This window comes from Lutra lutra, chromosome 12, assembly GCF_902655055.1.
Source record: "Lutra lutra chromosome 12, mLutLut1.2, whole genome shotgun sequence".
NCBI lineage: Eukaryota > Metazoa > Chordata > Mammalia > Carnivora > Mustelidae > Lutra > Lutra lutra.
This window is the reverse complement of record NC_062289.1, coordinates 51203498-51225451: the sequence shown is the minus strand read 5'-3', so window position 1 is coordinate 51225451 and position 21954 is coordinate 51203498. Positions and strand designations below refer to the sequence as shown.

At 37.0% G+C, this 21954-nt stretch overlaps 1 protein-coding gene across 4 annotated transcripts in view; it reads left to right on the top strand.

Annotated features, from left to right (window-relative positions):
- The window catches only part of YES1 (YES proto-oncogene 1, Src family tyrosine kinase), a 65711-nt gene that overhangs the window by 28072 nt on the left and 15685 nt on the right, over positions 1-21954 (top strand). For 3 of the 4 annotated variants that reach the window (XM_047697280.1, XM_047697279.1, XM_047697281.1), the window contains 5 exons: positions 12794-13066; positions 16849-16948; positions 20092-20190; positions 21445-21548; positions 21634-21783. In XM_047697280.1, coding sequence (XP_047553236.1) covers positions 12802-13066; positions 16849-16948; positions 20092-20190; positions 21445-21548; positions 21634-21783 — 718 coding nt within the window. In that variant the 5' untranslated portion in view covers positions 12794-12801. Of the gene's footprint in view, positions 1-5372; positions 5397-12793; positions 13067-16848; positions 16949-20091; positions 20191-21444; positions 21549-21633; positions 21784-21954 lie in introns of those variants that run through there. The other variant, XM_047697278.1, reaches the window with a different exon arrangement.

Sequence of the window (21954 nt, the reverse complement as noted above, 5' to 3'; positions counted from 1 at the left end):
GAGAATGCCTGCAGGTACATATGTAATAAGTTTATTTTAGAAAATCTGGGAGACTTTTCCTGCTAATTTAAAAAGTAAAACCATGTTCTCTTGCAACAAATTGCTAGAAAGTCATTGCTTGTCTTTGCCATTCTACTGTATAATTACCATTCTATAGACTGCAGAAGAAAAAAGAGAGCTGTTTAAAGCAGAATTGGTATTTAATATATCCATTACCTGGTAGATCTATAGGCAATTGTATTGGCATTGATTTTGAGAGACAGGCTAAGAAAATTAAACAATATACAAAACCATACTTTTTTATTTGTTGAGGACAGGATATAATTTTTTTTTTTTTAAGATTTTATTTATTTATTTGACAGACAGATCACAAGTAGGCAGAGAGGCAGGCAGAGAGAGAGGAGAAACCAGGCTCTCCGTGGAGCAGAGAGCTCAATGCAGGGCTCGATCCCAGGACCCTGGGATCATCACCTGAGCTGAAGGCAGAGGCTTTAACCCACTGAGCCACCCAGGTACCCCAGGATAGAATTTTCTTAATGAAAGTTAAAAATTAAAAAATCTTCTAACATTTGGTAATTAAAATTTTGAAGCATTTAATTTGTATCAAATTCTAACAAACTACATGTATTAATATATCATCTTGCTTGAGAAAGGATATTATGTAGGAAAATAAGCTAAAAAGGACAGTGTTTTAAAAGAACATGTTTAGGGGTGCCTGGGTGGCTCAGTCGGTTGAGCATCTCACTTTGGCTCAGGTTGTGATCTCAGGACCTTGGGATCAAGTCCCTCATCTGACTCCTTGCCTAGTGGTGAGTCTGCTTCTCCCTTTGCCCCACCCCTGCTCGTGCTTTCTCTCTCTCTCAAATGAATAAAATCTTTAAAAAAAATTTTTTTTGTGTGTTCTCTTTGGCAGCACATACATTAAAAATGTGTTTATAACTTCTGTACATCTAAAATTCAAAACAAAGTTTTTTGTAACTGGAAAAAGTGGTTTTAGATATATATAATATGCACAAATTAAATTCTTGGATATCAAAATTTACTTTTTAAAAAAAAACATCTTTCTTACTCCTATTACTAGGAATATTAGCTGAGTATGAGAGGCATACATATAGCTTCTGCTAATTCCTGAGAAAAGATTAGTAGTTGAACAGAATACAAGACCTGTACCAAAAGGTATCAAAGATCAGGAAGTTTCCTAGCTTTTGAGAACTATAACAGATTGAATTGATTACTTCTTGCCTTACTTCCCAGCTCATCTCCAGCTATGCTTCCCTTCATGTGATTCATGTGACTTCTTTTGGTTTTTGAAGCACATCTGATTATTCCCTGCTTGTTAATTTCTAATGCTGAAAGCTTCCTCTCCCCAAATTGTCTGTATTAATTTCATATGTACAGTTGTATATTCAATTTATATACCAATTAAGCTTCTAAGTTTTAAATGTATCGGCCAAAACATACATTGAAACTCAGGGTATTGTTACAGCAGAAGCGTGGTGGAAAGAAATTAAATGTGGGAATTTGGGGGAAAATTAAAAGACTTTCAGGTCAATTTTATAAACTTTCTAAAAATATGTATCTAATTTCTCCTGCTCTTTAGTCTTAAGTAATATCAAATTATTTACTATAATTTGAAGGTATAAAATTTTGGTAAAGGACAGTAGTAGATAAAGTGAAAATCTGAAAGAATAAAAATTTTTAGGAGAGGGGGTGCCTGGGTGGCTCAGTGGGTTAGCGTCTGCCTCAACTCAGGTCATGATCTGAGTCCTGGGATCAAGCTCCACATGGGGGATGGGGAGGGTGAGTCTCTGCACAGCAGGGAGTCTGCTTCTCTGTGTTCTCCCTCTCTCTCTCAAATAAATAAAATCTTTTAAAAAAATCTTTTTATGATAGGTATAAAATCAGCTTTTTTTTCTCCCCCCCAGAAGTTGACTGAATTTATAGAGGGAATGATGGCTCATAAATATTTACATGTGCCTTTCTACCAACAAACATTTTTTAATAATTGCCTAAAGTGGCCAAAGGTAATTAACTTTTACCTGGGATCTTCATAATTCAGATCTGTTCCATGTTGAATATAGTAATTTTTAAAAAATCTTGGGACTTTACATTAAGTTGTAAGTGATTTTTATTACTATAGCTCGTAATACATTTTAAGTATTCTTTACAATTCTTTTTTTTTTTTTTAAGATTTTATTTATATATTTGATAGAGACTCACAAGCAGGGTGAGTGGTGGGCAGAGTAAGAGGGAGAAGCAGGCTCCCTGCTTAGCAGGGAGCCCAACTTGGGTTTTGATGCCAGGACCCTGAGATCATGACCTGAACCAAAGGCAAATGCTTAACTGACTGAGCCACCCAGGCGCCCCTTCTTCACAATTCTTTACATATTTTCTACATCAGATCCTTGTTATGGCTGATCTATGCCAGATTTCATTAAAATAACTGTAGGGAACCACTAAGAATTTAGAATGAGCAGACTTACTTTTTCTTTAAAGTCAGTTGTTAGTGTATCTAAAATGAAACAAAACAAAACAAAAGATAGAAAATTGCTATCAGTGAGCACTGTAAGCTCAGTTTTCCATTGCTCACATTTTCTGTTCTCCTTTGACTTGGAAAATTAAGTTCTTTGTTTGCTTTTACAAGACAAAGTGCACGCCCTTTAGTAGTCTGCTGTTTCCTCCTTTCCATCCATGTTTTCTATTCTTTCCTAGTCCTGCCTGCCCTTTGTGCTTTATGCTAAAGGGAGGAGATTTAAAAGTGAAAGTTAAAGAAAAATCATCCCTCATGTTTATGGTCTGTAGAGCACTGTGACCTGCGTAGAACTGATCATTTCATATCTTACGATTAATTCTATAATTATTTATTATCTAATTTATTTCTTTGGGATTTCTTACAGATTTAAAACTTAGTTGTAAACTGGAGCCATCTGGGCAAAATACCAAACTAATTATCCCCCTCCCCCCACCCCATCACTGTATATAGCATATGATGTAATAATTGCTTAGCTTCCTAAAATTAGTGTATAGATACAATGTACATTTAATTTTTTTAACAATTCAAAAGTATGTTAAATTGTCTGAGAAATATTAATCACTATTACTAATAAAGCAACATGGTCATGGTGCGGAGGGGTGGGGTACTGTTTTCATTTAGCTTGTATTGTAGGTGGGGCAGTGAAGCTGAATGCCAATAGTGTTATCATGTTTGTAACATTTTCTAAAGGGCTAATATTTAATAATTTATCAAAGAACAGAAAATGGTATACACAAGGCTTCCCTAGAGGCTCTGTGTGGGTATTGGAAAGAAGGTAACCTAGAACTCAGAAGACTCAGCCTCATCTCTGTGAGCAAGTCAGCCTCCCCAGGCTTCAGGTTCCTTATATGATGTAGAGATTATCCTTACTCTTTTGCTGGTAACATATTAGGATTATTATGGGATCAGATTAAATGATAAAGTACTTTGGAAACAAGGCATTGTCAAAGCTTAAAATATTAAAATGAAATACCTTAACTCATGCTGCATTGTGCTACCTGCTAATGACTGAGCCAGATGCATTAAGAGATGTATCAAATATGTTCCAGCTCTGTTAGTCACACTGTTACACAGTAAGTTCAATAGGGTAATTCTGATACATGACCATCTGTATATATTATAAAGATGAAATACATTTTTATCTGACTTATGGAATTGATAAGTTAGGAAATGGTTGGAAAACCTTCAAGTATTTGTAGAACTCTTTCTATGCTTGGTCCTTTTAGGGAAAACAATTCGTTGAGTTTTTGGATAGAATTATTCAGAACCAAGTAATTTCTTTCAACAAAAATGAAATGAATATCCTTATATCTAAAGTAGTTTGTGTTAATTAGAAGGAGATATAATATCTTTGTGATGGGGTGCCTGCGTGGCTCCATCATTTAAGCGCCTGACTCTTGATTTCAGCTCAGGTTATGATCTTGAGGTTGTGAGAGCAAGCCCTGTGTCAGGCTTCATGTCAGCACAACTCTGCTTGAGGTTCTCTCTTCATCTTTCTCCCTCTGCCCCTCCCCCCACCTATGTGCGCACTAGAGCTCTCTTAGTAAATAAAGTCTTTTAAAAAAAGATCCTTGTAGGGCGTCTGGGTGGCTCAGTGGGTTAAGCCTCTGCCTTTGGCTCAGGTCATGATCTCTAAGTCCTGGGATTGAGTCCCACATTGGGCTCTCTGCTCAGCAGGGAGCCTGCTTCCCCCCCTCCCCCCGCCTGTCTCTCCGCCTACTTGTGATTTCTCTCTCTGTCAAATAAATAAATAAAATCTTAAAAAAAAATCCTTGTGACATAGGCTCTGTTCCTGTTGCTGTTTATTCTGGCCTCCTCTTTCTCTCATTCTTCTTCATTGTATTTCAGCACTGAACTACTTATGGTTTCAAAATCCACTTTATTCTCTCTTGTCTGTGGGCTTTTCCTGCTATTTCTGCCTAAAACACAGTATCTGATTTCTGTAGTTAACTTTTAATTTATTTTTATTTTATTTTATTTTTTATCTTCCCCAGCCCTTAAGCCTATGTTTTGGAAGTTTAATATTGATGGGGAAAGCAGGTTAGGAAAGTAAATTGGGGAGGTTAACCTGAAATACTTTAATAGATCTTTATAAAGTCTTTATAAATCTTTACTTTGTAAAGATTATTAGTCAACATGTTAGAACCTCTTTCAGTAGAATTAGAGGTTGAGAATCACCATAAATTGCAGATTATGAAGCAGAGTTGTAGAAATGGAGGTGATCTGAAGACAATATAAGCATTCATTCATATGTTCTTAGCTTTGTACTAGGGGGATAGAGGAGTGAAGGGGATAAAAATTTTACTCCTCTGATATTTAGAAAATATAGAGAATGCCTATATATCATAAGAAAAAGATAACCCTATAGAAAAGTGAACAAATGTCTTGAACAGGCATCTGACAAAGGAGAATGGCCAATAAACATTTATAAAGGCACTTGCTTCATTAGTAATTGTCACATCCACCAGATAGATTGAAAATGCCAAGCACTAGTGAAGATGTGAAGCGGTGGTCACTCTCATACTCTGCTGTTGGAGGTATAAACTGGTACAGCCACCCTGGAAAACAGCAGTGTATACTCTGTTCAGCAGTGTTCAGCTGTGTGTACTCTGACCCAGCAGTCTACTGTAAGGTGTATTTCCAGTAGACTGGTTGTTGGCAGTACGTTTCTTGTTCTTAGTGTTGAGTTACATTGGTATTTAGTTTCTGCTAATTCATTGAGGTGTACATTTGTTATGTTTACTTTTCTGTGCATGTGTTATGCTTTAATTTTTTTTTTTCAGTTTTCTTTTATATTCTGGAGAGGGGAGCCATCATTATCATCAAAATCATCACCATGATAGCAGACATTAACATATGCCAGGTACTGTTTTAGGTAAATTACAAATAACTCATTTAACCCTCAACAACTCTTGGAGGCTTACTTTTATTATCTCCATTTTGTAGCTGAGGAAACTGAGGCACAGTAAGGTTGAGTAACTTGCCAAAGCTTACACAGCTAAGTGGCAGACTCAGACTTTGAACCCAGATATTCTGTCTCTAAAGTCTGTGCTCTTAACTACTGTGCTGTACATCCAGTAAACAAATAAAACAGTCTGTGTGCTTAACCTTCGTGTTTTATATGGTGATGAATGACATCAAGAAAAATAAACCAGGTTAAAGGAGAATAGGCAGTGTTCTGGGGAGTGTGTTGTATTGCTGCTTCATATAGGTTGGTCAGAGATGGTGTCACGGAGAAGGTGACAGTAGCACAAAGACTTAAAGAAGCTGAGGGATAAGCTGTGTAAGTATCTGGTAGAAGAGCTTTCTAGGCAGGAAGAAGAAAGTGTAGTGATCTGAGATGGCCCATCTTCTGAAGGATAGGAAGAAGTCTCTGTGGCAGCCCTGGACCAAGTTAGTAGGAGATGAGGTTAGAGAAGTAACTGGGGCTACATAGTAGGAGGAGGACTAGGGGTGTGTGTCCTAGAAAACCAGGTAGAAAAAGCATTTTTAGGAAAAGAGATGATCCCTGTGTCTGGTGTGGCTGACAGCTCAAGTAAGATGAGGACTGAAAATTGACTATCGGATTAGCAATGTGGAGTTAATTGGGGACCTTAATGGGTAGTTTTAATGTAGTGGAATACATTATTATGTATGTAATGTATGTAATGTAGTGGAATACATTACTAATGAGTTGGAATAAATTTTGCTAAAATAATTTGGGGGGTATATGGAAAGAAGAGAAGTGGGAAAGTTGAAATAGGATTATCGAAGTCTAGTGGTTTGAAGAAAGAGAATGCCTGAGTGAAAAATCTGGTAGCATTTCTTGTTGTTGTCACTACTTTAATCCTTTATTTCCTACAGGAATTTGAGACAAAAGACAAATGTAATGGCCCTGGTTTTCAAGTACAATAATTTACATTCTTTTGGGGGATGACAGGACAGCCATATGAGAAACAGTAAAGGGACCATTTTACTTCTTTGCGCCTGAGAATTTCCCTCATCAGAAAAACTCAATATTTTTAGTTTCACACTTTTTCTTGCCCAATTATCCAGGGAAGATGAGAAAGTAGTTGAGGCGTGATGAGGAATCAGGGTAAAACTTTGCATATACATTTGCCTCTTGAACAACTTAGGGTGTGGGGGTGCTGAGCCCCAACACAGTAAAAAATTCATGTATAAATTTAACTCCCCCAAAACTTAATGACTAATAGTCTACAGTTGACAGGAGCTTTAAGATAACAAACAATCAATTAACACATATTTTGTATGTTACGTGTATTAAACACTGTGTTCTTACAGTAAAAAAAAAAATGTTAGGAAAATCATAAGGAAGAGAAAGTATTTACAGAACTGTAAAAAAAAAATCTGTGTATAAGTAGACTTGCACAACCAAACCTGTGTTTTTCAAGAGTCAACTGTATTAACATGATTCTAACACAGAAATTTATTTCAATTTGAAAGGTTTTCACTTTAAGTATATTTTACTAAAATGGGCATCTGTATAGCTAAAAGCAAGAACTTATGCTAAGCTGAACAGACAGGATGGTACCTTCTAGACTCACAGTCTCTTAAGGAGAACCATGAGGTGGGCACCTGGTGGCCAAACCATAACTGGTCCTCAAGTTAGGGCTTTTGCTTTTACTCTCCTTCATATCAGTGCACACTCAGAAATAGGCACCTCAAGCAGTGGCTGTGGGAAATTGTGGGAAAGTGGAATAGACCACAATTGAATCAAAATTATAAGTAGAAGATACAAGGTAGGGAATAGCTATCCCAGCAGAGCAAATAATTGGTTAAAGCATTAGGAATACTGAAATAGCAATGCTGAATCCACATATGATAGGGAAGTAATAAACTCCTAGCAATAAAGTAATGATAACCTGCTGTCAAGATGTGCATTCAGAGTGCAACACCAGCCTTTTGGGATTAATCTGTATGATCAGATTGTTCTATAGTTTCTGACTTTATGAGATTTTTAACTTCTCCCCTTACCATTTTTATCTTTAGAAAAAACCCCTTCTTGAGTTCAAAACAGCCTGCTGAGCCTTAAGCTGAGTATAAATTTTAGATTTACCATGTGGGCACATAAGGAAAATGATACTTTAAAAATTATTTTTCTTTCTAAAAATTAAAAGGAAATTCCAACAGAGTATTTTACCCAATTACAATAAAATATTTAAAATGTTCATTTGTTTAAAGTGATCATTATTTTTTTTTTAAGATTTTTATTTATTTATTTATTTGACAGAGATCACAAGTAGACAGAGAGGCAGGCAGAGAGAGAGAGAGAGAGGGAAGCAGGCTCCCTGCCGAGCAGAGAGCCCGATGCGGGACTCGATCCCAGGACCCTGAGATCATGACCTGAGCCGAAGGCAGCGGCTTAACCCACTGAGCCACCCAGGTGCCCCTAAAGTGATCATTATTAAAGAATAAATCTGTTACATAAACTGAAGTACAAATTTATTTGGAAATTAATACTTTCTGCACTTTAATGATATTAGAACCAGGGAATGAAATGTTTTTTCTAGGAATTAATTTTTAAGAACATTTTAAGTGGCCATGATGGATTTGCCAGCTCTCTCCCCCCAAAAAACCCTAAAAACTGAAAATCTGAACAAAATCTATGAAACAACTGTTTTCAGATATTGGATAACAGCAGTGCAGGACTGTGATTCCTGAAATAAAGGAAACAAACAAGTGAGCCATATGGTCACCTAATCACCCCAACTTCCTGCCTAGAGGCACAGTCTGAATAACAGAGCAGGGAGAGGAATCTTGGGCAAAGGACAGTGGTCTCAAAAAGTTGAGACAGAGACCAGAATTCATGGAAGCTGAGGCAACTGAAAGTTGCAGGGCAAAATTCCAAAAGAAGGACACTATGTAGGAAAATAATTCTAAAAGCTTCAATAGGAGTCTCTCTGACTTTTTATTTTTCTCTGTATTCTGGAATGCGTGTGTAGAATGAAACTCTACAGCCAGGCAAAGAGTTGATCAGGTTGATATGAGCTAATAGCACTTTTAAGGTCGTAGCCGGTGGGGAACGATTTGAGTTTTTTATAGCTAGAGGGTAAAGTCCTTGTTGACCATTGAGAACTTTTAATAGAAATCCCTAAGGGCTGTAGTACTAAAGTACATTAATAAATGTTATGAATAACTTTATGCTAATATAAACTTAACAATTTGGATAATTAGACGAATCTCAAAAACTAAGTTACAAAGTGTCACAAAAATTGAGAATGTGAATAGCCATGTATGTTATAGATATTGAATTGGTAATTTATTTCACTTAGCGTAATACCTTCTAGGTACATCCATGTTGTTGCAGATGTCAAAATCTCATTCTTTTTTTGTGTCTGAGTAATATTCCATTGTATATTTTGTCACATCTTTATCCATTTATCTATTTAAAGAATTTTTTTTTAGTAGGCTTCACCACAGCATGAAGCCCAGCAATGGGTCTTGAGATCAAGAGTCAGATGCTCAACCAACTGAGCCACCCAGGCACCCCTATCCATTTATCTATTTTTTTTTTTTTTAAGATTTTACTTATTCATTTGACAGAGATCACAAGTAGGCAGAGAGGCAGGTAGAGAGAGGGAGGCAGGCTCCCCACTGAGCAGAGAGCCCGATGCAGGGCTCGATCCCAGGACCCTGAGATCATGACCTGAGCCAAAGACAGAAGCTTAACCCACTGAGCCAACCAAGTACCCCCATTTATCTATTAATGGACACTTAGGTTGCTTCCATATCTTGGCTATTATAAAAAATGTTGCAGTAAACATAGGGGTGCATAAAGCTTTCTGAATTAGTGTTTGTTTTCTTTGGATACATACCCCGTGGTGAAAAAAGTAGATCACATTGTAGTTGTATTTTTAAGTTTTAGAGGGACCTCCGTACTGTTTTCTACAGTGTCTGCACCAGTTTTCATTACCACCAACAGTGCATAAAGGTTTCTTTTGTCTACATCTTCACCAACATTTTTTATTTCTTTCTGATACTAATCATTCTGACTACTGGGAGGTTATATCTCATTGTGGTTTTGATGTGGCTTTCCCTGATGACTAGCGATGTTGAACATCTTTTAATGTGTCTTTTGTCTTTTCATGTGTATATCTTCTTTGAGAAAATGTCTATTCTATTCTGCCCATTTGTCAACCACCATTATTGTTACTTTGGTGTTGAGTTATATAAGTTCTTTATATATTTTGGATAATAACCCCTTACCAGATATATAACTTGCAAATATCCTCTTTCATTCACTGGGTTGCCTTTTTGTTTTGTTGATGGTTTCCTTTGCTGTGCAAAAAGCTTTTTATTTTGGTGTAGTCCCAGTAGTTTATGTTTGCTTTTGTTTCCCTTGCAGGAGACCTATCTAAAAATATGTTGCTAAAGCTAATGTCAAAGAGATTGCCACTTACCTTGTTTTTCTTTTAAGAGTTTTATGATTTCAGTCTCGCATTTAGGTTTTTAATCCATTTTGAGGGATTTTTTTCATTTTGAGTTTATTTTTATGTATTGATAAGTGGACCGGTTTTATTCTTTCACATGGAGCTGTCCAGTTTTCCCCAAACCATTTATTAAAAAGACTCTTCTTTCCCCATTGTATATTCTTTCCTCTTTTGTCATCGATCAATAGACCTTATAAGCATGGGTTTATTTTTGGGCTCTCTATTCTACTCCATTGACCTGTGTGTCTGTTTTTGTGCCGGTACATATTATTTTGAATACTGTAATAACTCTTTGGTAACCAATCTTGAAATCTGGAATTATGATACCTCAGCTTTGTTGTTCTTTCTCAAGATTGCTTTGGCTATTCAGGTCTTTCGTGGTTCCATCCAACAAATATCAGGAAAATGCTATTGGTATTTTGATAGGGATTGCATTGAATCTGTAGATTGCTTAGGGTATTACAGACATTTTATCAATATTAATTCTTCTAATCCATGAGCATGGTATGCCTTTCCATTTGTTCGCATTGCCTTCAGTTCCTTTCATCAGTGTTTTATAGTTTACAGCGTACAGGTCTTTTACCTCTTTGGGCCAATTTATTCCTAGTTATTTTTGTTTCTTAGTATAATTGTAAATGGGATTGTTTTCTTAATTTCTTTATGCTACTTCATTATTAGTGTGTAGAAATGCAATAGATTTCTGTATATTAAATTTGTATCCTGCAGCTTTATTGAATTCATTTATTAGTTCTAATAGTTTTTTGATGGAGTCTTTAGAGCTTTCTATATATTGTATCATGTCATCTGCAAATAGTGACAGTTTCACTTCTTCCTTACCAATTTGGATGCCCTTTAGTTCTTGTCTGATCACTGCAGTATAGCTACATTTTAAATGTTACAGTCAAGGTTGTAAATGGTCAGTCTTTGAGAATTTATGAAGCAGTTGTCTTACCACTCCTCTACTTCCTTTTGAATGCCACATAAAAAAAGAAAAGCTGTAAAATGAGAATGATCTTTAAAAGTAAGTGAATTAATGAAAATTTGTGCTCTCACAGGAAGTGAATATAATGCAGATTTTGTAATAATGGTATTATATGAGTATTTTGTAATAATGGTATTATATGAGTCACACTGGTAAGTTGGACAGTGTGTAAGAGATGAGTAACTCCTGATTTTTAAGAACTATAGTGCCAGGGGCACCTGGGTGGCTCAGTGGGTTAAAAGCCTCTGCCTTCGGCTCAGGTCATGATCCCAGGGTCCTGGAATCGAGCCCCACATCGGGCTCTCTGCTCATCAGGGAGCCTGATTCCCTACCCACCCACCCCCCGCCTCTCTGCCTACTTGTGATCTCTGTCTAATAAACAAAATCTTAAAAAAAAAAAAAGAACTATAGTGCCAGTAATTTGGGGATAGGGTAGGAATTAGGCCAGTAAGCAAAAAACAAGATACCAAACAGAATAAGGTGACAGAGTCCCATAAAAATCTCCCCGAAAGTACATTGGAGGTTTTAAGGAAAGCGATATTTTGCCAATTATGGGGAAAAGCTTGAATGGAAAAGTAGCATTTGTAATGATCTTCAGTGATTGGATAGAACTTTAACAGGTACAAAGTTTTAGGTGTAAAATCCTCACAAACTTGGGAAAGCACAGGTCATATATATTAGGGAAACAGGAAAGTGTGTGTATGTAGATAAGTGTGAGGAAATAATAGGAGATACAGTTGGAAAGATAGATTGGGATCAAATTTGATAAGCAGTGGGAGTGTGACTGTAGATAAGGAAAAGTTACAGAGCTACCCGCTCTTTTATATGGTAGCTGCTAGCCACATATGGATATTGAGTATTTGAAATGTACCTGATCCAAATTGAGATGTACTGCAAGTTTAAAATATGCAACAGATTTCTGAGCTTAGTACAAGAAAACTCATTAAATTTTTTATATTGATGACATGTTAAAATAATTGTATTTTAGATGTACTAGGTTAAATAAAATATATTATTAAAATCGATTTAATCTATTTTTATTTTTTTAATGTAGCTGCTAGAACACTGAGAATTACATATGTGACTCAGATTATATTTCTATTCAGAGGGCTAGTATAGAATACAGCTGATACTTGCTGGTACTTACTACGTACCACATATTATCTAGAACTTGTGATAAGTTTTGTTTTTTTTTTTTTAAAGATTTTTATTTATTTATTTAACAGAAATCACAAGTAGGCAGAGAGGCAGGCAGAGAGAGAGGAGGAAGCAGGCTCCCCACGGAGCAGAGAGCCCCATATGGGGCTCGATCCCAGAACCCTGGGATCATGACCCGAGCTGAAGGCAGAAGCTTTAACCCACTGAGCCACCCAGGCGCCCCTAGAACTTGTGATAAGTTTAAGTTAATCCTCATAGAAAACCTTATGAAGTAGAAGTAGGTGTTATTATTATCCCTCTTTTTCAAGTAGCTGGGGTGCAGAGAGGTTGAGTAACATATCCGAAATCACTCCACTACTGAGTAAGAAGCCAGGATTCAAACGAAGGCCTCTCTGGTGTCAGACCCAGTCGCTTTCCCAGCACACTGTGGCATGTTGTCATTGGACCATTGAAGGTGTTTGAGCTGGAGAATGACATGATTGGAATGATACTTCAGCAGAATTGTAATAAAGATAAATGAGGAGAAGAAACTTCATTTTTAGCTGTCTAGTTTTTTGTTTGCTTTATTTTATTAATGTTCCTTTTTTGCAGGAGAAAAATTCCTTGTTTAAAGTGACGTTTTCAGTTGTGTTTTTTTGAAGTGTACTTTATATTAACCACTTCTCAAAATATTTGCCTATCTCCTTGTAGATTTGATAATGGGCTGCATTAAAAGTAAAGAGAACAAAAGTCCAACCATTAAATATAGAACCGAAAACACTCCAGAACCTGTCAGTAGCTGTGTCAGCCATTATGGAGCAGAACACACTGCAGTGGCACCATCATCTTCAACAAAGGGAGCATCTGTTAATTTTAGCAGTCTTTCCATGACACCATTTGGAGGATCCTCAGGGGTGACACCTTTTGGAGGAGCATCTTCTTCATTCTCAGTGGTGCCAAGTTCATATCCTGCTGGTTTAACAGGTGAGATCTAAATGGACAGTTCTGTTGTCAGCTTGAGAACATGACCTTAGGCAGGCAGTGCATACAGTTTTTGCCTGCTGTGAGAAAAATAACTTACTTGGGGACTTAAAAGTTTATGTGAAAATTAAAAGCTTCTAACAAAAATTACAGTCTTAAATTATACATCATATTGTTCTGAAAATTTGGTGATAATCTGGTGATTATCTACTGGTTATACCATTAGTTATTTCATTACTATGTGGCAGGCAGTGGGGATATAAAAATTAAAAACATGTACCCCTCCCTCAAGAATGTTAATGTTACAACTTACCAGTGTTTTTAGGTTTATAAAGTACTATCCAATATTAAAGTATTATAGTAGTTACTTAATATTAATTAAATGGCAATGTTGTGATGATAATACAGTTTTTCTATCAGACACTGATTTAAAAAATGAAAGTCCTGAAGCTCAGAGTTAAGCTTTTTTTTCAGAGTCACAGATAAGAAGCAGGGGAGCCCAGGTTTAATGTCCTGTGCCAGAACTCCATTTATCACATTATGATCGCCTTTCAGAGAACAAGAAGTAACAGCTGACAACTTTTCATGGAGCCATAAATGCTCTAAAAAAGTAGTTAGAAACTTTAGAAAGAGTTCTTTTGTGGGGTTTCCAGATCAGGATACTTTTTCCTTGAGTAACAAAGCATAACTGGCTTTAAAAAGGTAGGGTGAGCTCTAGGATTCCTTGATACAGCAGTAGTTTCTTGATGTCATCAAGAACTCCAGTCCTTGATCTCTTTTTGGTAGCCTTTAGAGTATCAGCTTTAATCTTAGGCTTGGCAAAACAGCTGCAAGCATCAAACTGAGCAACACATGTCCTTACTATCAACCAGAGGGGGCAAAAAAGGAATTTATTCTATAGGCTTGGGCTATAAATTTGTCCTTTCAGTTTGCTTACCTCCAGACCAGTAATAGTGCTAGAGGAATGCCATAAGTGAATTCTATGAGACTGTTCATTTGAGGAATTGTGGACATCAAAAGGCCGATTACAGTCTTAATTCTAACCCCTTAACTCTAACTATCTCAGGAATAGATGGCCACGATACTGTCCTCAGTGATCAGCCAAGTTTAGGTTATTTTCAGGATTATATGTTTGGGAAAGACAGTAATCCAAAATGATCCAAGTTAACTTTGATACTTAAGGACATACTTACTTACCTAAACAGTTTATTTATGTGAAAAGTCCCTTCATGGTATACGTCTGTTAACACATACGAAGTCTCTGTGTGCTGCTTATAGAGAATTGTAAGCAAGAGAAACAAGGTTTTTGTCTTAATGGAATTTACGTTATAACAAAAGTTGGACAATAATTAGTGAATAAATAAACAGGATGATTAATGGTTCTTAACTGCTCTGAAGGAACTGACCAGAGTGATTGGTGAAAACCCTTTAGAAGATCAAGGAAAGCTGTCTTTTTTTTTTTTTTTTTTAAGATTTTATTTATTTATTTGACAGAGAGAGATCACAAGTAGGCAGAGAGGCAGGCAGAGAGACGGGGGGGGGGGGGGGGGGGGGGGGGGGGGAGAAGCAGGCTCCCCGCTGAGCAGAAAGCCCGACATGGGGCTTGATCCCAGGACCCTGGGATCATGACCTGAGCCGAAAGCAGAGGCTTTAACCCACTGAGCCACCCAGGCGCCCCAAGGAAAGCTGTCTTGAAGAGAAATCATTTAAAGCTGAAGTTTGATTGATAAGACGGACCTAAATCTGGGCAGACCTGGGAAGAAAGCTTTCTGGGGAGAGAGAACAACAAATGCAGAGTTTAGGAGGTACAGATGAACCTGGCGGTTTTGAGGACTAGTGAGGACACCAGAGGGTAGAAATGTATAATATGAGATTAAAGAGTCAGGATTAGGGGTGCCTGGGTGGCTCAGTGGGTTAAGGCCTCTGCCTACAGCTCAGGTCATGATCCCAGGGTCCTGGGATCGAGCCCCATATCAGGCTCTCTGCTCAGCAGGGAGCCTGCTACCTCCTCCTCCTCTCTCTCTCTCTGCCTGCCTCTCTGCCTACTTGTGATCTCTGTCAAATAAATAAACAAACAAACAAACAAACAAACTAATTAATTAATTAATTAATTAAAACAGAGTCAGGATTACTCAGGACCTCATATACTCCGGTAAGAAGTTTGGGTTTTGGGACGCCTGGGTGGCTCAGTGGGTTAAAGCCTCTGCCTTTGGCTCAGGTCATGATCTCAGGGTTCTGGGATCGAGCCCCACATCGGGCTCTCTGCTCAGCGGGGAGCCTGCGTCCTCCAGTCTCTCTCTCTGCCTGCCTCTCTGCCTACTTGTAATCTCTATCTGTCACATAAATAAATAAAAATCTTTAAAAAAAAAAAAAGAAGTAGTTTGGGTTTTATTCAAAGATAAGAAGAAGCAATTGAAGAAGGTTTTTTTTTGTTGTTGTTTTTTCATTTTAAAGATTACATTTATTTGGGGCACCTGGGTGGCTCAGTGGGTTAAGCCGCTGCCTTCGGCTCAGGTCATGATCTCAGGGTCCTGGGATCGAGTCCCACGTCAGGCTCTCTGCTCAGCGGGGAGCCTGCTTCCCTTCCTCTCTCTCTGCCTGCCTCTCTGCCTACTTGTGATCTCTCTCTGTCAAATAAATAAATAAAATCTTAAAAAAAAAAAAAAGATTACATTTATTTATTTGACAGAGAGACACAGCAAGAGAGGGAACACAAGTAGGGGGAGTGGGGGAGGGGGAAGTGGGTTTCTTGCAGAGCAGAAAGCCTGATGTGAGACTCCATCCCAGGATCCTGGGACCATGACCTGAGTCAAAGGCAGACGCTTAACAACTGACCCACCCAGGTGCCCCAATTGAAGAGTTTTTAATAAAGGATTTGCATAATTGAATTTCCTTTTTTTAAAAACCTTACTCTGGCAACTAGCTGTGTGGAGAATGGATATAGGGAAGCAGGTACAGAAGTGGGTTAGGAGACTACTTCTCAGCAGACTCAGTCAGGGGTAACAAGGATTTGGATTAGGGTGGCAACCGTGGAAATGGAAAAGAAAGTAGATAAAGAGGTATTTTAGAGGTAGAATAACAGTGCTAGTAAAGGGACTTGGCTTGAGTACCTGAGTAGATAGTAGTGCCATTTGCTTAGACATTCAAGTAGCAGTGTTAAATAGGCAGTTAATACATGACTGAAACTCAGGGAAGAATAGTAAATAATCCATTCTATTCCTTTGTTTGCAGGTAATACTTTAGTTGTTTGGTGTCCTGTTAAGCATCTGTGTATAATTCTATGTATGATAATTATTTTTGGAACTTATGATTCATATCAACCATATCATTTAATTTTTAAGAAAAATAAGCCATTTTTGAGTATTTTTTTTATAATAACTAATCTAGCTAAATCTAACTACAGATCAGTTTTAAGGATGGAAATGTTCACCCATTGTTTATAAGTAATTGAGATGATTAGTGCCAGTTTGTAGTACTTGTTAATACTTTTTCTGCGAAAGAATTGAACTTGAACTGTGATTCCAAGTCAGAGATACTGCTACTATGAATCAAACTTCAATTTGTTTCTGAGGGTATATAGAATTTTAGAATTTGTAGCATGCAGCAGTTTCATGGAAGGTCTTCAGAGAGCTTCATATTAGCTTAAACTCCAGCTGCCCAAGTCTCCATTCAGAAGTAGATTTTGGAGACTAGAAAGAAAATTATGCTTAAGCTCTTTTGCTGACATTTTTTCCCCCTTCTGTTAATATATATAATTTACCTTGTGTTTTTTTTTCCTCCAATAGGTGGTGTTACTATATTTGTGGCCTTATATGATTATGAAGCTAGAACTACAGAAGACCTTTCATTCAAGAAAGGTGAACGGTTTCAAATAATTAACAACACGTAAGTGTTGGGAATATTTTGAGGGAGAAATACTGACAGAAACCTAGTCTTCATGCTGAAACCATTTAGCTGGTTGATATTAAAAGATGAGAGTGGTGAAGCATGGGTCTCTGCCCACTGGGTTGGATGATGCATTTGGTTTCCTTAGATACATGGCATAATAACTCCTTTTGTAGCCAGAGTTAGGACTTCTACAAATTGTGCTGTAGTGTGTTTTCTTTCAAAAACGGTAGAGATTTAAAAGTGAAGATTGAGGGGCGCCCGGGTGGCTCAGTTGGTTAAGCGGCTGCCTTCGGCTCAGGTCATGATTCTAGGGTCCTGGGATCGAGCCCCGCATTGGGCTCCCTGCTCAGCAGAGAGCCTGCTTCTCTTTCTCCCCCTCTCCCTGCCGCTCTGCTTACTTGTGCTCTCTCTCTAGCTCTCTATCAAATAAACAAATAAAATATTTAAAAAAAAAAGTGAAGATTGAGGGAATATATGCAAGTAGGTACATCACTTTAAAAAAAAAATCTTTATAAAGAGATTCTTTGTTCCTATTTGAATATAAGATAACTTAAGGATCTTTGTTCTTTCTCTTAACAAAAAAGGGAAAAGGCCAAGTAAGGAGCCCCTGCAGTCCCAATCTGACCACACTAAGTTGCTTTTTCCTTAGGTGACTCTTAGAGTTTTTGTCTACTTTTTTTTTTTTAAGATTTTATTTATTTATTTGACAGGCAGAGACCAGAAGTGGGCAGAGAGGCAGGCAGGGAGAGAGAGGGGGAAGCAGGCTCTCTGCGAGCAGACAGCCCGATGCAGGGCTCGATCCCAGGACCCTGAGATCATGAAGAGGCTTCAACCCACTGAGCCACCCAGGCGCCCCTTGTCTAAGACTTTTAGTTTGAGATGACTCTTAGACTTTTAGTGGACCACTCAGTAATAAAAGCCATTTAGTGGCCCACTACAAATTCAGTGTTTGAATTGAAAATTTAGTACTTGTTAGAGAAAATAGATCCTGTATGTTATGGTCTCTTTACTTCCAGTCATATTTCCTAACATTCTTGCTCCCATTTACTATCCATTATTGTTCCAGAATATAAAATATGATCATGTCTCTCTGCTTTAAAAGCCTTTTTCAGTAGCTACCAGTTGCTGTCAAGATAAAAGAAAAGCGATAACAATGGTAGACATCAGTCATCCAGCTGCTTCCCCTTCCTCATTTAACTGCCCAGCCGTACTGAGTTGCTTGTAATTTTATGAATACACTGGGGTTTCTCACCTTCCCATGCCTTGACACGTACAGTGTCTTTTTTCTGGAACATGACTTCCTGTCTCAGCTTTTTTTTTTTTTTTTCTTTAATCTGGCCAATCCTGTTCATTCTTCAAAATGTATCTTCCTATGTATTTCTCAAGGAGGTCTTTCTTGACATTCTTCCTCTCCTTCCTGGTCACACCCCCTTCTCCCACTGGATTAGGTGTCTGTCTTACATGTTGATGTAGCACCCCGTACAAACCTCAATCATAGCTGCCATCACTACTTCTAATTATAATTTATTGTGTGCTTGTCATTCCTTTAGACTAGTGGTTCTCAGCCAAGGGAAAGATGCCCAGGAGACATTTAGCAATGTCTGGAGGCAGGGTGCCTCCACTGCTTTCTGGTGGGTGGAGGCCAGGGATATTGCTGAACCTCCTATAGTGCACAGGACAGCCCCCAACAACAGTCATCTAGCCCAAAGAATCAGTAAGAGTGAGGCTGAGAAATTCTGCTCTATGCTGAGTTTCTTGAGGTTACAGACTGTCTTTTTACCTCTGTTTCTGTTTCTAGCACACTGTCTCATAAAGTCTGTTACTTAAAGGGTTGTCAATAAATGTTTGAATGAATCCTGAATGGTTAGCACAAATGCAGTTTTCAGTTTGTATACCTGAAAGTGCTTAATGTATACTAGGAATCTATAAACCAAGTGTATGAGTATAAATATTTGAATTGCCAAAGGATTTTTCATCTCATTTTCTAGAGAACAAATTCCCCTCGATCATTTATAAAATGTCAATTTAGATAAGATACTCTCAGTACTTTTCTCTGGCAAAACAAAACATGCATTTAATTTTTAGTGGCAGAACCCATGTATATCTTCCTCATTAGAGACTGATAATATTTGCTTCTTTCACATTAATTTTGGAAAAGTCCAGACTTATGTATTGCAAACTATACATAATTTTCATGTTCTGAATTGATTTTAGTCTTGTTTGAATATTTATGGATAACATTTTTGTAAATATACTTTATTCTAGGAGTTAAATTTTTTATTCTTGTCTGTTGAAAATATTTTGCTACAGGAGTTCTAGGGCATCCTGATACTTTTCCTAAAATGGCTAAAAAGGAGCATTATCATTTTATATATGGTTAAAAGCATTTGACAGTAAGAAAGAATGAACTACTGATAACATACTGCAACATAGGTGAACTATGAAAAAATTATGCTCAGTGAAAGAAACCTTCCAAAAGACCACAACAGATTACTGTCTGATTCCATTTATGGAATGCCCACAATAGTCATATCCATAGGAACAGAAAGCTGATGTGGTGTTAGGCAATGTCAGGGGGAGGTGGGTGGAGTAGTGGAGAGTGACTGTTAATGGGTACAGGGTTTCTTGGTAGGGGGATGATGAAATGTTCTAAAATTGATTGTGGTAATGGTTGTACAACTGTATGAATATATTAAAACCCATTAAATTGTACATCTTAAAGTGGGAATTTTATGATATGCAAATTATGTCAGTAAAACTTTTTAAAAAGAAAACATCCAGTTGAAACTGAGTAATTTGAAAGATTTACCTCCCAAATTGTTCTAGTTAGTATAGTTTATTGTTTTAGGTTGAAGAAGATAGGTATGTAAAAGAGCAATCTTGTAACTAAAATTAAACCTTTTTGTTTGTTTGTTTGGAGCAGAAATATGTATGCTTTTGTGCTTTTGCTTCGCCTTATTCCCTAATTCAACTAACCTATTTTTAAATATTACTCTTTTGAGTTTGATTTTTGATCAAATGAATGCATTAAAAAAATGGAAGTTAAACCTCTTTTCTACATAGATACAAAGCAACACTGCCATAAATTGTGTTTCGAGCAGTTGTCTACTTTGTGGTAATTGTTGTTTTATGTGTTGCAGGGAAGGAGACTGGTGGGAAGCAAGATCTATTGCTACAGGAAAGAATGGCTATATCCCTAGCAATTATGTAGCCCCTGCAGATTCCATTCAGGCAGAAGAGTATGGCACTACTTCATATTTTATTAATTACTTTGGTTTTAAAAATGTTTTAATGCACATTCTACTTAGCCACAATTTTACACACATACAATTACATACCAGTCTTAATACAGCTAATATATCATATTGATAGGAGATGTTACTTGAAAATTAATAATTAATGCCATAGTATTTGCTTACAGTAGGATCATAAATGAATGTGCAATAATAATACTGTTTTACCTGGTCTGTATCCTTTATATTTTCACTTTAAAAAATTACATTAACCCTTTTTATATTCTGCAGACTCGTTTCAAAAATTTACCTTCAGTTGATAGTATTGTATCAGTGTTGATCTCTTGATTTAGGTGCTTGCTCTTTGGTTATGTAGGAGAGGATCCTTGTCTTTAGGAAACACACTAAAGTATTTAGGAATAATATTTCAGAATGTTTGCAACTTACTTTCAATCAGTTCAGAAAAAAAAGTATGCACACAGGAAAAGAATATAACGAAGTAAAATTTTAACAGTTGAGAAATCTGTGTGGAAGGCATTTAAGAGTTCTGTGTGCTATTCTCACAACTTCTAAAAAATTAAAATTCACCTTCAGTGATATATTTTTTTTAGGTCAAACCAAGGCTATCTGGGATTCATAAATATTATTTTGTCTTCATATCAATATTTTAACAGTACCTTGCACACAGTAGATGCTCTATCAATGTTTGTTGCTTTTATGTTAAGTAATTTGTCTCCATAACTGTTTTGCTTGACACTTATTACTTCCTGTTTTATACTGTGAGCTTCTCCATAGCAGATATTCATTTTTATTCACAAATCTGTATTAAATCAAAGCCATGCTAATGCAGTTGCTAATAATATAAATATAGTTCACTTGCACCTTACCAAATACAGATGATCATACTGTTACCAGAGACCCACTTCTGTTCTTCCTGCTACAGTTTTAATATCTCCATCTGTCAGTGACTGGGAGCTTCTCTGTTACTATTGCCTTTCCTTCTCCATGTACTGATCATGTAACTTGCAGGTGAAATTGAAGAGACTGGTTGAGTAGTCAATACATGGAAATATTAGCACAGTATATTCTGACAATAATATTTGTAATAATTCTATTTAATAAAGACCCTTTATTGTGTTTTGCTGTGTTTTTAAGCTGTGTAGCTCTTTGTTGTCATCCTGCCACTCCATTCTTACTGATCCTTATTTATAACCTTTCTGAACCTTCCACATTTCTAACTCAGAGCACTATTTTTTCCAGATGGTATTTTGGCAAAATGGGCAGAAAAGACGCCGAAAGATTACTTCTGAATCCTGGGAATCAACGAGGTATTTTCTTAGTAAGAGAGAGTGAAACTACTAAAGGTAATTATAATGTAATAGAAGTACAAAAATTTTCTTGGACAGTATTTTGAGAAAGATAGAAAAAAGTATTTATTTCCCCCACTAGGTGCTTATTCTCTCTCTATCCGTGATTGGGATGAGGTAAGAGGTGACAATGTGAAACACTATAAAATTAGGAAACTTGACAACGGCGGATACTATATCACAACCAGAGCACAATTTGATACTCTGCAGAAGTTGGTAAAACACTACACAGGTATGTGAATATTTCACAGGTGAAAATTATTTCTTGATATGTTTTATGAGGACAGAATCTCTGTCTTCGTGTCTCTTTAAGGTTTAGTTTGGTACTTTACCCACAAGAGTGTGCTCAATACAATCTGTTGTATTCTAGATTTAAAAGGAGGAGCAGGTAGTACTTATTACC